Source organism: Ailuropoda melanoleuca, chromosome 9, assembly GCF_002007445.2.
Source record: "Ailuropoda melanoleuca isolate Jingjing chromosome 9, ASM200744v2, whole genome shotgun sequence".
NCBI lineage: Eukaryota > Metazoa > Chordata > Mammalia > Carnivora > Ursidae > Ailuropoda > Ailuropoda melanoleuca.
This window is the reverse complement of record NC_048226.1, coordinates 65958813-65971340: the sequence shown is the minus strand read 5'-3', so window position 1 is coordinate 65971340 and position 12528 is coordinate 65958813. Positions and strand designations below refer to the sequence as shown.

Below are 12528 nucleotides of genomic sequence, written 5' to 3'. Positions count from 1 at the left end.
TACATCCATATGTATTAATTCTGTGGCCGAGGCCAATTCTGTGGCAGAGGCCACAGACTCATTATCTTTTCTTTGCTGGGGGGGACTTCTCCTTCTCGTCATTCTGATGAAGAGAGATTGCAGGGTTGTCCAGAGCCCAAGTGTTGACTGGGACCCAGGCCGTGCGCCCTTGTTTTATAGAGATCTTAGGGATGTGGGCTTCTTCCTTAAAGAGTTTATTTATTTATTTGAGAGAGAGAGAGACAGTCAGCAAGAAAGGGAACCCAAGCAGAGGAGTGGGAGAGGAAGAAGCAGGTTCCCGGTGGAGAAGCCCGATGAAGGACTCCTTACGGAGCGTTGTGATCACACCCTAATCCGAAGACAGGTGCTTGGTGACTGCGCCACTCAGGCGCTCCGGGTTGTGGGCTTCTTGATTTTTCAGCCTGCCTTCTGGGGGAGGGGCCTGCCTGCAGGTACTCAGAAAACCCTGTTTGGGTAGAGTCTCTGTGTCCCTTGCGAGGGGGGATGGGGATGGGCACCCTGTGAGCCGGTATTTCCGGGCTTTTGTTCTCTGGCGGCTTTCCCTGGCGGTTTGCTATGCCTCTTCTGAGAGAGCAGCAGCGGCTGAAATTCAGCCTCTGTCTCAGAACAGAGGGATCGCGGATCGTTCTCCACTGATGTTCTGGCCACTTTAACTCTGTTTCTGTTGGTGCTGCTCAACCCTGCAGCATCCCGGGCTGTGCGCCCCACACCCGGCGTCCCAGCCCTCACTTCCAGGGCCGGCACGTCTCTGTCCTTTGTGTTTCCAACCCCGCCCGCCGCCAGCCGCCCCGCGCGGGCTCCCGGAGCTCCCCGTCTCAGTCTGGTGTCTCACGGGTGCTGACCGCGAGTCCGCCTGCTCCCCCGTGCAGGTGGCCCTCCAGCCGCCAGCCGCCCCGCGGACGCTCCCGGAGCTCCCGGTCTCAGCCTCGATCCAGTGAGCACACCGGAGCTCCGGAGCTCCGTGAGATGCTTGGTGGTGCACGCTCCCGGCTCACGGACTCAGTCTGCCGTTTCCAGAGTGCGGGTCCGCGGTCCGCCCGCTCCCCGGTGCAGGTGGCCCGCCAGCCGCCCTGCGCGCGCGCTCCTGGAGCTCGCGTTCTAAGTCTGTTGTCTCGCGGGTGCCGTCCGCGAGTCCGCCTGCTCCCCCGTGCAGGTGGCCCGCCAACCGCCAGCCGTCCCGCGTGCGCTCCCGGAGCTCCCTTCTCAGCCTGCTGTCTCAAGCGTGCGGGTCCGCGGTCTGTCCGCTCCCCCTTGCAGGTGGCTACTGCTTCCCGGCGCCCTGACACGGCAGCTCCCTCCCCCTTCTGTTTAGCTTCCGATATCTGTGCGGTTTCACGGCTCCCCGCTTCGTACCTCGATACTCAGCGCTGGAGATGTTCATTTGTAGAGATCCAGATGTATCTTCCTGCGTCTCAGGCTGATTCCGTGGATATTCCTGCTGGTCTGGTACCTATCCAGCTCAACTCAGGGGACCGGCTGAAAAAGGTGTCCCCTACTCCTCCGCCATCTTAACCTCCCTCCCCAAGAGCTTTAGTTTTGATGAAGTTCAAGTTATTCATTTTTAATTTTTTAATAATTTAAAATAATCTATTTAGGACACCTTTGCCATACCCAGGGTCACTAAGATCTCCTATGTTTTTGTCTAGAATTTTTATAATTTTTATTCTTATATTTAAGTTTAAAATCCATTTCAAGTTAATTTTTGTATGTGGTATGAGCTTGAACGTGAAGTTGCTTTTTGTTTCTGGGGGGTTTTTTGCAATCCAGTTGTTCCATTTGTGGAAGACATTATCCTTTCCCCCATTAATTGCCTTGGCATCTTTACTGAAAATCATTTCACCCTACACGTATAGGTCTATTTCTGGACTCTATGCTGTCCTATTGACCTATACATCCATCTTTACACCAATACCACAGAATCTTGATTCCTGTTGCTTTATATTTAGCATTAAAAATCAAGAAGTTTAGGGGTGCCTGGGTAGCGCAGTCGTTAAGCGTCTGCCTTCGGCTCAGGGCGTGATCCCGGAGTTCCGGGATTGAGCCCCACGTCGGGCTCCTCGGCTGGGAGCCTGCTTCTTCCTCTCCCACTCCCCTGCTGTGTTCCCTCTCTCGCTGGCTGTCTCTCTGTCACATAAATAAATAAAAAATTCTTTAAAAAAATAAAAAAATAAAAATCAAGAAGTTTAAGTTCTCCAATTCTGTGCATCGTTTTCAAAATTCATTTAACAGTTTTAATCCTTTGCATTTTCACATATATTTTAGAATCAGCTTGTCAGCATGCTAGGATCTTGATAAATATTGTTTTGATGTATAAATTACTTTGGAAAGGACAGACTATTAAGTCTTCCGATCCATGAACATGATACATCTATTTTGTTAAGTCTTTAAGTCTTTAATTTCCCTTAGCAATGTTTTGTAGCTTTCAGTGTATAGGTCTTTCACATTTTTTGTCAAATTTATCTATAGGTAACTACACATTTTTAATGCTAAGGTAAATGGCATTTTTTAATCTTAATTTTGATTTTCCACTGAAAAAATATAAAAAATAGTTGTGTTTTGCATATAGACCTTGTATTCTCCAACCTTGCCAAACTCACTTAAAAGCTCCAGTAGCTTTTTTGTAGACTCCACTGAATTATCTACACAGATCATGTTGTCTGGTAATAAAGATGCTTTAATTCTTCCTCTCTAATCCAGATTTCATTACTTTTTTTCTTCCTTATTACAGTGGCCAGAACCAATAGTTCAATGCTAAAAGGAGGTGGTAACAATGGGTATCCTGTTTTGTTTCTAATCTTATAAGGAAAGCATTCAGTCTTTCATCATTAAGTATGATGTTACCTGATGGTTTCTCCATTGATGCACTTTATCAGATCCAGGCAGTTCTCATCATTCCTCATTTGTGCAGAGGTTTTTTCTTTTAAAAATCATATGAATGTCAGGTCTTGTCCAGGGCTCTTTCTGTATCTATTGAGTTGGGCTATTATGGTTTCTGCTTTTTTGTATGTTAATATTGTGAATTACATTGATCAAGGTTTGAACGTTAAATGAGCCTTGAATTCCTGGGAGAAATCTCACTTGGTCCAAATGCACTATCCTTTGCATATATTGCAGGATTTGGTTGCTAAAAATACTGAAGAACTTATACATGTATTTGATGAGGAATATTTGTGTGTGGTTTTCCTTTCTTGTAATGTGTTTTTCTGAGTTTTGTATTGGAGTAATACTGGCTTCACCGAGTAAGTTGAAAAACGTTTCCTCTTCTGTGATTTTCTCGAAGAATTTGTATAAAAGTAGTATTAGCTCTTCCTCAAAGTGTTTTCTTTGTGGGATGGTTTATAAGTACAAGTTCAATTTCTTTTAATAGATAGAGGCCTTATTCACATGATCTATTTCTTCTTGAGTTAATTTTAACTTGAACAGACTTTTCATTAATCAAATAACAACACCAAAAACATATATTTGTCAATTATCTCTACATGTTACTATATAATTTTATGAAGAAAGGTAATTAGACATGATAATAAAGCAATGAGAAAATTTTTTCTCTTAGCAAGTTAGCAAAAAAAAATTTTAAATCACCTCCTCAAAACACTTCCAGTGGAGTATAAGTTGTTAACAAATTTTTGGAAAATAATTTTGCAAAATACATCAAAAGCCTTAAATTGTTAACAGCTTTTGATTCAATAAATTTCCTTTTATGTTTTATTCCTGGTCAGAAATGCAAAGACTGGGGCGCCCGGGTGGCTCAGTCGTTAAGCATCTGCCTTCAGCTCAGGGTGTGATCCCAGGGTCCTGGGATCGAGCCCCACTTCGGGCTCCCTGCTCCACTGGGAGCCTGCTTCTTCCTCTCCCACTCCCCCTGCTTGTGTTCCCTCTCTTTGCTGGCTGTATCTCTCTCTGTTAAATAAATAAATAAATAAATAAATAAAATCTTTTTAAAAAAAAGAAATTAAAAAAAAGAAATGCAAAGACTTACATATGAGGATATTTATCACAATACAATTTGAACAGCCAAAAAAACTGTTGAACAATCTGTGATAACTACATATGATGGATCATCATGCAGACATTAAAATGTTTTTTAAATGTTTTTGAGAACATTTAAATGACATGTGAAAATACTCATAATTTAATGTTATACCATATGACCTCAACACTATAAAAATATATTCACATGCATAAAAAAAGACTGGAGAGAAACATAGCAAATCAGTATTAACCGTGGTTATCTCTGGGTGATGAAGGCATAGATCATTTCATTTTATACAATTTCATTTCTTTTTTTTTTTTTTTAGATTTTATTTATTTATTCAACAGAGATAGAGACAGCCAGCGAGAGAGGGAACACAAGCAGGAGGAGTGGGAGAGGAAGAAGCAGGCTCACAGCAGAGGAGCCTGATGTGGGGCTCGATCCCACAACGCCGGGACCACGCCCTGAGCCAAAGGCAGACGCCCAACCGCTGTGCCACCCAGGCGCCCCATATACAATTTCATTTCTATGTGATCCAGTTTTCTAGGATAAGTATACATAACTTTTATAATCAAAAAAGGTATTAAAAATAAGTATACATGTTCATAATTGTGAGATTAGTTGCCATGGAAAACAGCATTGAAAAAAATGGAAAAAAAGAATAGTGTGGGAAGTGCCCAGTAACAGAGAAGAAAATAATCAGGCAAAATTGCCAGGGACAATATGTATAGCTTCTGATGTCTATATTGAAAACACAAAATACAGGCAACAAACGAAGCCAGTTTAGGTTTTTACAATAGAGAAGTGACTATAGGCTCACAGGTATCACTGGAATTTGGGGATTCAAGCATATGGCTACAGAGAGGACAGGCTCTACGCTCCATGGACCACAACACTACATTACTACGTCTCACTCTGTTCTAGTCACGTGGACTTCCTTGCTTTCCCTCAACGTTGCCAAGCCTCATATTGCCTGCCTCAGGGCATTTGCACTGGTGCTGTTTCCCCTACTTCAGAAGTCTCCTCCTTCCCTCACCTCTTTCAAGTCTTCGATCAAATGCCACTTTCTTGTGAGCCCGTCTTACTCTGTTCCAATAGAATGTCCATAAGGACAGAAGTGTTTTGGTCTGTTTTACTTTACCACTGCATGCTCAGTGTCTCCAACAGTTTCTGGTTATATAGCAGGTGCTCAACAAACATTTGTTGCATGAATAAATAATGATCAGTATTACTCTTAATAGAGTGTTTTGGAGGTTTAGATGTGTAAACATTGACCACTAAGAACCAACAAGGGGTCACTAAAGATATAAGACAGATCTCACATACTTCAGGCTTCTTTTTGCCAGGCTGCTTAAAAAACTCCTTCCATGAGGATCTCAGCTCAGCAATTAACATCTTCTGGGTACAGACATTCAGCTAGTTACAGACCCAACCAATTATTCTTTCATCCAGCACACATTTGTCCATCTGGTCTATGGGGTACAGGGCTTTGGTCAGCAAATTGGCTGAATGTCTATGAAAGTATAGATAGTTCCTACCACATTTTCCATGCCTGGCTAGTCTACTAAATGAAATAAAGTATTCTGATATGACTCAGTCCTAGTGACCAAGAAAATACAGGAAGCTTAATTTGTTCTGTTGGTTTCAAAGTACAAGGAAGTCGTTATCAGCTCGTTTAAGGAATCACTTTCTAAAAGTCAGAGCTGCACAAAATGAAATACACTGCATGGGGTGTAGTGGATGTCCTGTCAGTAGGAGTCTTCAAGTGCAGGCTGGACAATGGCATGGTGGGAACATTGTAGGACGGGTGGTTGGGCTAGAACTAGGTTGAACTTTAAGGCTGCCTCCAAATGAGAGTCTTTGATTCACGCACATAGGTCTCATAAAAGTAAGTGGCATTTTACAGTAGCTTAGCCACAAGCTGGCCAGGAAACCCAAAGACTGATACATTTTACACATGCTATATTTTATGTTGCTGCTTCATTATAAAATTATTCCCTTTTTCTGTGTTTCAATTTTAATGAAATTATAAATATTCATGTAGTACTTTACTCTGTGCAAAGCATTCCTATTTGAAAAAAGGATGAAAATGTGGAACAAGTTATCAACGGAGTCTTAAAAATAATGAGCATAATGATCTCGAAGTCAGTAAATAATAAATAGCAACATGCTATTACATAAATTACAAATGTCTATAATTGCCTTAACTCATTATCACAGGCACGAGATGACTAAGCATGAGACGTGAAACCCAGTCTCCTTGAGACCAAGACGTAAATTCCTGTCCAGCGGACGGAAGTCCTCTATCTTTCCCATGAAAAGACCCTGAACATCTGAGAGTGTCCTCATGCCTGGCTCAGTAGTAATGGTTTAAATTAGACCTCGGAAAGTCTTGCCATAATATGATCTAGCAGTTTGAAAGCAGGGGTTGAACCGATACAGGTATGTTCACATTCACAGCAGCATTATTCACTACAGCCCAAAGGGGGAAGCAAGCCGGGTATCTAGTGACAGATGAGCGAATAAACAAAATGTGATGTCTACGTACAATGGAATATTACCCAGCCTTAACAAAGAAGGAGATTCTGACACAGGCTACAACCTGGATGGGTGAATCTTGGAGACATTATGTTAAGTGAAATAAGCCAGTCACAAAAGGACAAATATTGTTATGATTCTACTTACATGAGGGACCTAGAATAGTCAAATTCAAACAGACAGAAAGTGGAAGGGTGGTTGCCAGGGGCTGGGGGCTGGGGAGGGAATGGGGAGTTATTTAATAAGGACGAGATTCAGTTTGGGGAGATGGAAAGTTCGGGAGCTGGATGGCGGGGATGGTTGCACAACATGAGTATTCTTCATGCCACTGAACTGTACGCTTTAAAACGGGTCCAGGGGTAAATTTAGTACGTATATTTTACTGTAATGAAAAAAAGTCTTCCCAATAGTTTGCAAATTCATGGTACCTGCATATTTCTACTCTTCTCCCCTCTACCAAATATTCAGATAGGTTTGGATGGGTTGCTTTAGGGTAAAGAATTGATATAAAAAGTTGTGGGTTTTTTTAGTACTTATTTTAAATTATATTATTTGTTCAGGAACATAAAGCTCTATTCTGTACATTTTGGCTTAATCATAAATTAACCATGCTTGGTCTATCCCATTGACAGTCTACTTTTCCAGACCGTAATTATATACTTACTAATTGGATGAAGCCCTCAAATACACTCTTGGTTAAAAATAGAGACGACATTTAAGGGACTGAGTGTCTTTTGTTTTATTTCATTTTCTGCAAGTTTATGAGACGTGGAAAAAATGTTTTCAAAGATCTCTCAACATCACAGCAGCAGCCAGGCCGACTTGGCTAGAAGCTGGCGCGATGGCTCATTAATGACTAACAGGATGGCTGCCTGGACTCTGACTTTCCTCCTCCATCCTGTTTCTGTCTTTTTAACTGGCCCCTATTTCACAGTTCCTGTTCTTGTCCCTCACAGATGTGGGGTGCTCCCAAGGCTCGCAGTTCTTGCCGCTGGATTTCGCTTTATTTCCCACTCTCGCAGCTTTCCAAGTGAGCCGGGGGTCCCTTTCCCCTCGCCGGCAAGCTCCCCAGGTCTGGCTCTCGCCCTGCTCCCAAGCATGGGAAGAAGGGGGTCCTTTTTCTAGGGGACACATCTCCCCGATGCTGCCTGCCCAGACCCCTGTAAGTGCCCAGCACTCCTCTCTGCCCACTTCTGCGTCTGGACTCGACCAGGACCCAGAGACAGCTGGACTGCCGGGCTCGGTGCCTAACTGGTGAGGCCTCCCAACTGGACCAGTCCGTCCCCTGCCTCCCAGCCAGACCCCTCCTCCCAGTGCCCCTGTGTCCACTGCCAGGGTCCCCTTGCCTGCACCATCCTGGGGCTTGGAATCCTCTGTGTCCCAAGAGCTTCTGGGATAGAAGACATGCTGAGCCACAGGGTGGGGGTGATGACAAGGTCCTGGGAACTGGGCACAGGGACCCCAGGAAGGGACGAAGTTCTGCAGAAGCAGGAAGGAGACTGGATAGGATGTGTGTTTTCTTCCAAGTCTCATCCCAGTGGAAGCCTGGGGCCAAGTCTTGAATTTTTTATGCACTATTAAACTTAGCTCAGGCGTGTGGTATATGCTCAATAAATACCAATTTAAAGTCTTTGAAGGCGGGATCATCCCTTAAAAGAACTTGTTCAGCACCAGACAATTTGCCTAATGGTTTATATGGATGATTTCATTTAGTTTTCAAGACAACACTATGAAGAAGGCAGTATTATCATCCCCTATTAGTTGAGGAAACTGAGGCACGAATAACTTGCCCAAGATCACCCAGCGAAAGAGCAGATATTGATCTGAGGCCGAAGTCTGCCTCTTGGCAGCACACACACACACACATACACACACGTACACGGCCTCCTCTCCGATGAAGAGAACTGACCTCTCAGCCCAGCAACCACGTTCCCAGCCATACCGCAGCCCAGGCTGCTGGCTTATGGTTCAGAATGTTCAGAAGGGAAGGGAGACTAGGGACAGAGGAGTCCACTCATTCATTCACTTCTTCTTTCAATAAACTGTGTGTAGGTCCTGTGCCAGGCACGGGCCTGAGCCTGTCTGGCTCGTATCTCCGCACTTCCTTCCTCCTCCTGCCCACCCCCCACCCCCATCTCTGCCATCTTTGCCTGGTAAATAAATGATGACTCTGACTTGAAGTCTCAGCCCAGATACCTTGTCCTCCAGGAAGGACCTGCCTTGTTCCTTGCTACTGGCACATGGTTAGCGCTCCAGAAATGTGTCCCTTGCAGCTGCACGCTCCGCCCCTACCTCCAGCTCCAGTGTTTGTAAGCTGCTGATATTTAGGGATTGAAGGGCAAATTTATATTTCAGGAGTTTGGTGGGGGATGCTTTTTAAAATGCTGTGCAAGTATATCTTGCTTTCCATAATCGATTCATTTTAGAAAGGTCGTGGGTACATGAACTTTTTATGAATTGCAATCCTGTTTTCTCACTGATGTATGTTTCAGAGATGAGTTATGCTAACCTGCTATTAAACTTCACTTTTTAGGGCACCTGGGTGGCTCAGTCGGTTAAACGGCTGCCTTCGGCTCAGGTCATGATCCCGGGGTCCTGGGATCGAGCCCCGCACCTGGCTCCCTGCTCAGTGGGGGGTCTGCTTCTGCTTCTCCCGCCTCTGCCTTTCCCCTGCTTGTGTTTTCTCTCTTTCATGTGCGCTCTCTCAAATAAATAGATAAAATCTTAAAAAAACAACAAAACACTTCACTTTTTAAAAATGCTGGGCCCTAACACTTGAACACAAGCTTCTCTCAAGTGAAGCCCCTACAGGGTGATAACCCATACGCAAGCTCTTCAGGGCTCTGACATACACTTACATGTAAAAGAATGCTTTTGCCATCCTTTTGCAAAACACCTATAGTTTATAAATTTTTATGGTCAGATTTGGGGAGCTCAAATTAATTCTGATTTGTGTATGCTAGTTGAAATCAAATACAACTCACTATGTCAAACAAAAGAACGAGCAATTCTCTGCAAACCACCCTCCGCCCACCCCTCCCCCACCCCAAAGCAACCACACTCAACTCCTCTAGGCTCAGTGTTTTTCCTGTACTTGTGTGCAGTCAGAGCAAAAGCCCACAAGCCACAAGGCTTCAGTGACAGTATTTCCTAAGCTCTGTTAATACTGATGGGCACAGCCCGGCCGAGCCAGCATGAAGTAAGACGGTCCGACGGTCAGCACAGCACGTTCAGCAGATGCTGGAAGAACGCTCCCACATGTGCTCTCCGATGAACCGCACTTCTGCCAAGTGCCTCGAAGAGTGAGGTTCAGACAGGGTGGGCTACAGTCCTGGGACAAGGGAAGAAAGGCCTGACAAAGGGGAACAGGGGCAGAAGGTATCAGACTCCCATCACATAATCCTGTGCTACGATATGCCTGGGAGAGGTCCCATGGCCACAGGGCCCATAGCAAGAGCATCACGAAAATGCCGTTGCTGTTGTTGAATCACTGTATTGTACAGCTGAAACTAGTACGACACCGTATGGTAACTACACGGGAATTAAAATTAAAGCAAGTAAATAAAATGTTAGGTCCAAAAACTGGCCAAAACACACACACACACACACACACACACACACACACGTTTTTTTAATGTAACTTACTTGTGCATGTTTTCTTATCTGGGTTAAGAGCAAATCCCTTAGGGCACTGGCAAAAGTAGGAGCCGTCCGCATTCACACACTCATGTTCGCATCCGTGGTTCTCTGAGGCGCAGTAGTCCACAGCTGTAAATGTTCAAACCCAGAGTTGAAGCAGAAACACAAACAGGAAAGGAACTAGTAGGATGGAATGGAAATAATAGCATACTTATAACAAATATAAATGAAGATTAATATAATTGCCCTCATAAAATATGTATAAATAAATATGGATCCAAGCCTTCTCCCCCACCCACCACCCAAAAAATAATCAGGAATCTAGATCAGGCAGTTTATAGCAGAAGATAAACTAAAGAACACACGACTAATTGTATTTTAACGTTAAAGAAATGCAAATCAGGGGCGCCTGGGTGGCTCAGTCCCTTAAGCATCTACCTTGGGCTTAGGTCATGATCTCAGGGTGCTAGGATTGAGTCCCGCCTCAGGCTCCCTACTCAGCGGGGAGCCTGGCTCATTCTCTCTTTCTTAAATAAATAAATAAAATCTTTTTTAAAATAAAGAAACACGAATCAAAACCATCACAAGGCTTACAACACTTATAACTATTAAACTGCACAAATAGGGATAGGACAAAACCCAACAGTGGCCAGGCGGCCTGGAAAGGGAGTCAGAGCTATTCATGCTGGTGGCATCATAAATTGACAAAAATCCATTTGGAAGGACATTTGACAATGTTCACTGTGGAAATGGGACCCAAGGAAATCATTGAGAAAAGGGGGAGCTATTTATAGCACCATTTTTTACGGTGACAAAAACAATCTGCAAAATAAGACAAACATTTAATAATTGTAAATGCTTTAGTAAATTATGAGAAAAATGTCTTGTCCTAATTCTCCTTAATTCTACAAGTGTCTGCTGAACACCTACCCCAGGCCTGGCCCTGTTTTAGCGTCTGAGGATAGAGCAAAAAACAAAACCGACGCAGATGCCAGTCTCAAGGAGCTTACATTTGGATGACGGTGGTGGTGGTCAAAAAATAAAATAAGTACATCAGATCGTCCTGTAGAAGGTGGAGAGTATTCTGGGGAAAAGGAACAGAAACTGTGGGGAGGTGGGAAGGACGGTGGACGGTAACAGAAGTGGCCAGGAGAGGCCTCAGGAGAAGGCGGCATTTGGGCAGAGTCTTGAATGAGGGACGAGCCAAGCGGATAACTGGGAGGGAGAAGCATTGGGGCAAAAGGAACAACAAGCAGGAAGGCCACGAGGTGGTCATCAGAAGGACCCGCGGGGAGGCCAGCATGGCTGCAGCAGAGCCAGTGGGAGGAGGATGAGTGCGCATCAGGACACACTGAGGCCACCGCGATGACTTTGGTTTTTACTCTGAATGACCAGGGAGTCACTGGAAGGTCCTGGACACAGGAATGGAGAACGGACCACAGAGACCAAGTATGACAGTAGTAAACCAGTTCAAAGACTACAATCATCCCAGTGAGGAAAGGAGGAGACAGAAAGCAGGATTTTTTGTGAGGAAGTTGGGGGGGGTGGAAACAGCGGAGTAGTGTTCTGGGTGTTCTGGCCTAAACGTGTTCCCCAAAAAGATATGCGGAAGTCCTCATCCTGGTACCTGTGAATGTGATCTTATTTGGAAACAGGGTCTTTGTGGATACAATGGAGGGGCGATGCGCTCCTACGGGTGGGCTCTAATGCACTATGGCTGGTGTCCTTACAGGGAGAGGAGAAGGCCGCGTGAAGACGTGCACACACGAGGTGAATGCCATGTGAGGTCGGCGGCTGGAGTGATGTGGCCGCAGGCTGAGGAGAGCCAAGGGTCAACATACTGCCAGACCAAAGAAGGATTGTCCCCTGCAAGTTCCAGCGGGAGCACGGCCCCGCCAGCACCTGAGCTTCATCCTTCTAGCCCAGAACCAGGAGGCAATACCTTTCTGTTGAGTTAAGTCCCCCAGTTTGTGGTCTTTTGTGATGGTGGCCCTGGGAAGCTAATACACAAGGTGTAAGGTGAGGTGGGGACAGTGGGGGTCCTGCTGGAATAGAAATGGGCAAGAGGAAAAGAGAGGGAGGAAGACTGACTTGGGGGATCTGGTGTGAGGATGGAGCTGCTGTCATCTGACGGTGGAGGCACGGTGGGTTTTGTGGGAGAAGATCGGGAGTTCCATTTGGGGCATTAGACGGTTATCAACATTATCATCCTAACATAATTGTAAATAGGAAGACAGATAAAATTTGGTGAAAAAAGTAGATTCAAAATTGAATATTTACAGGGATTATACCCAGGTGACCTGAGCTCCTAGGCATGCCTAAAGCCTAGAAATTAGAAATAAAAATCCTTGGAGTGT

The 12528-nt window shown here is 44.8% G+C and overlaps 1 protein-coding gene across 3 annotated transcripts in view; it reads right to left on the bottom strand.

The window, feature by feature from the left end:
* Nucleotides 1-12528, bottom strand: part of MATN2 (matrilin 2) — a 139443-nt gene that overhangs the window by 47246 nt on the left and 79669 nt on the right. For all 3 annotated transcript variants that reach the window (XM_034668358.1, XM_034668357.1, XM_034668359.1), the window contains one exon: nt 10178-10300. In XM_034668358.1, the coding sequence (XP_034524249.1) occupies nt 10178-10300 (123 nt within the window). The remainder of the gene's footprint in view (nt 1-10177; nt 10301-12528) is intronic.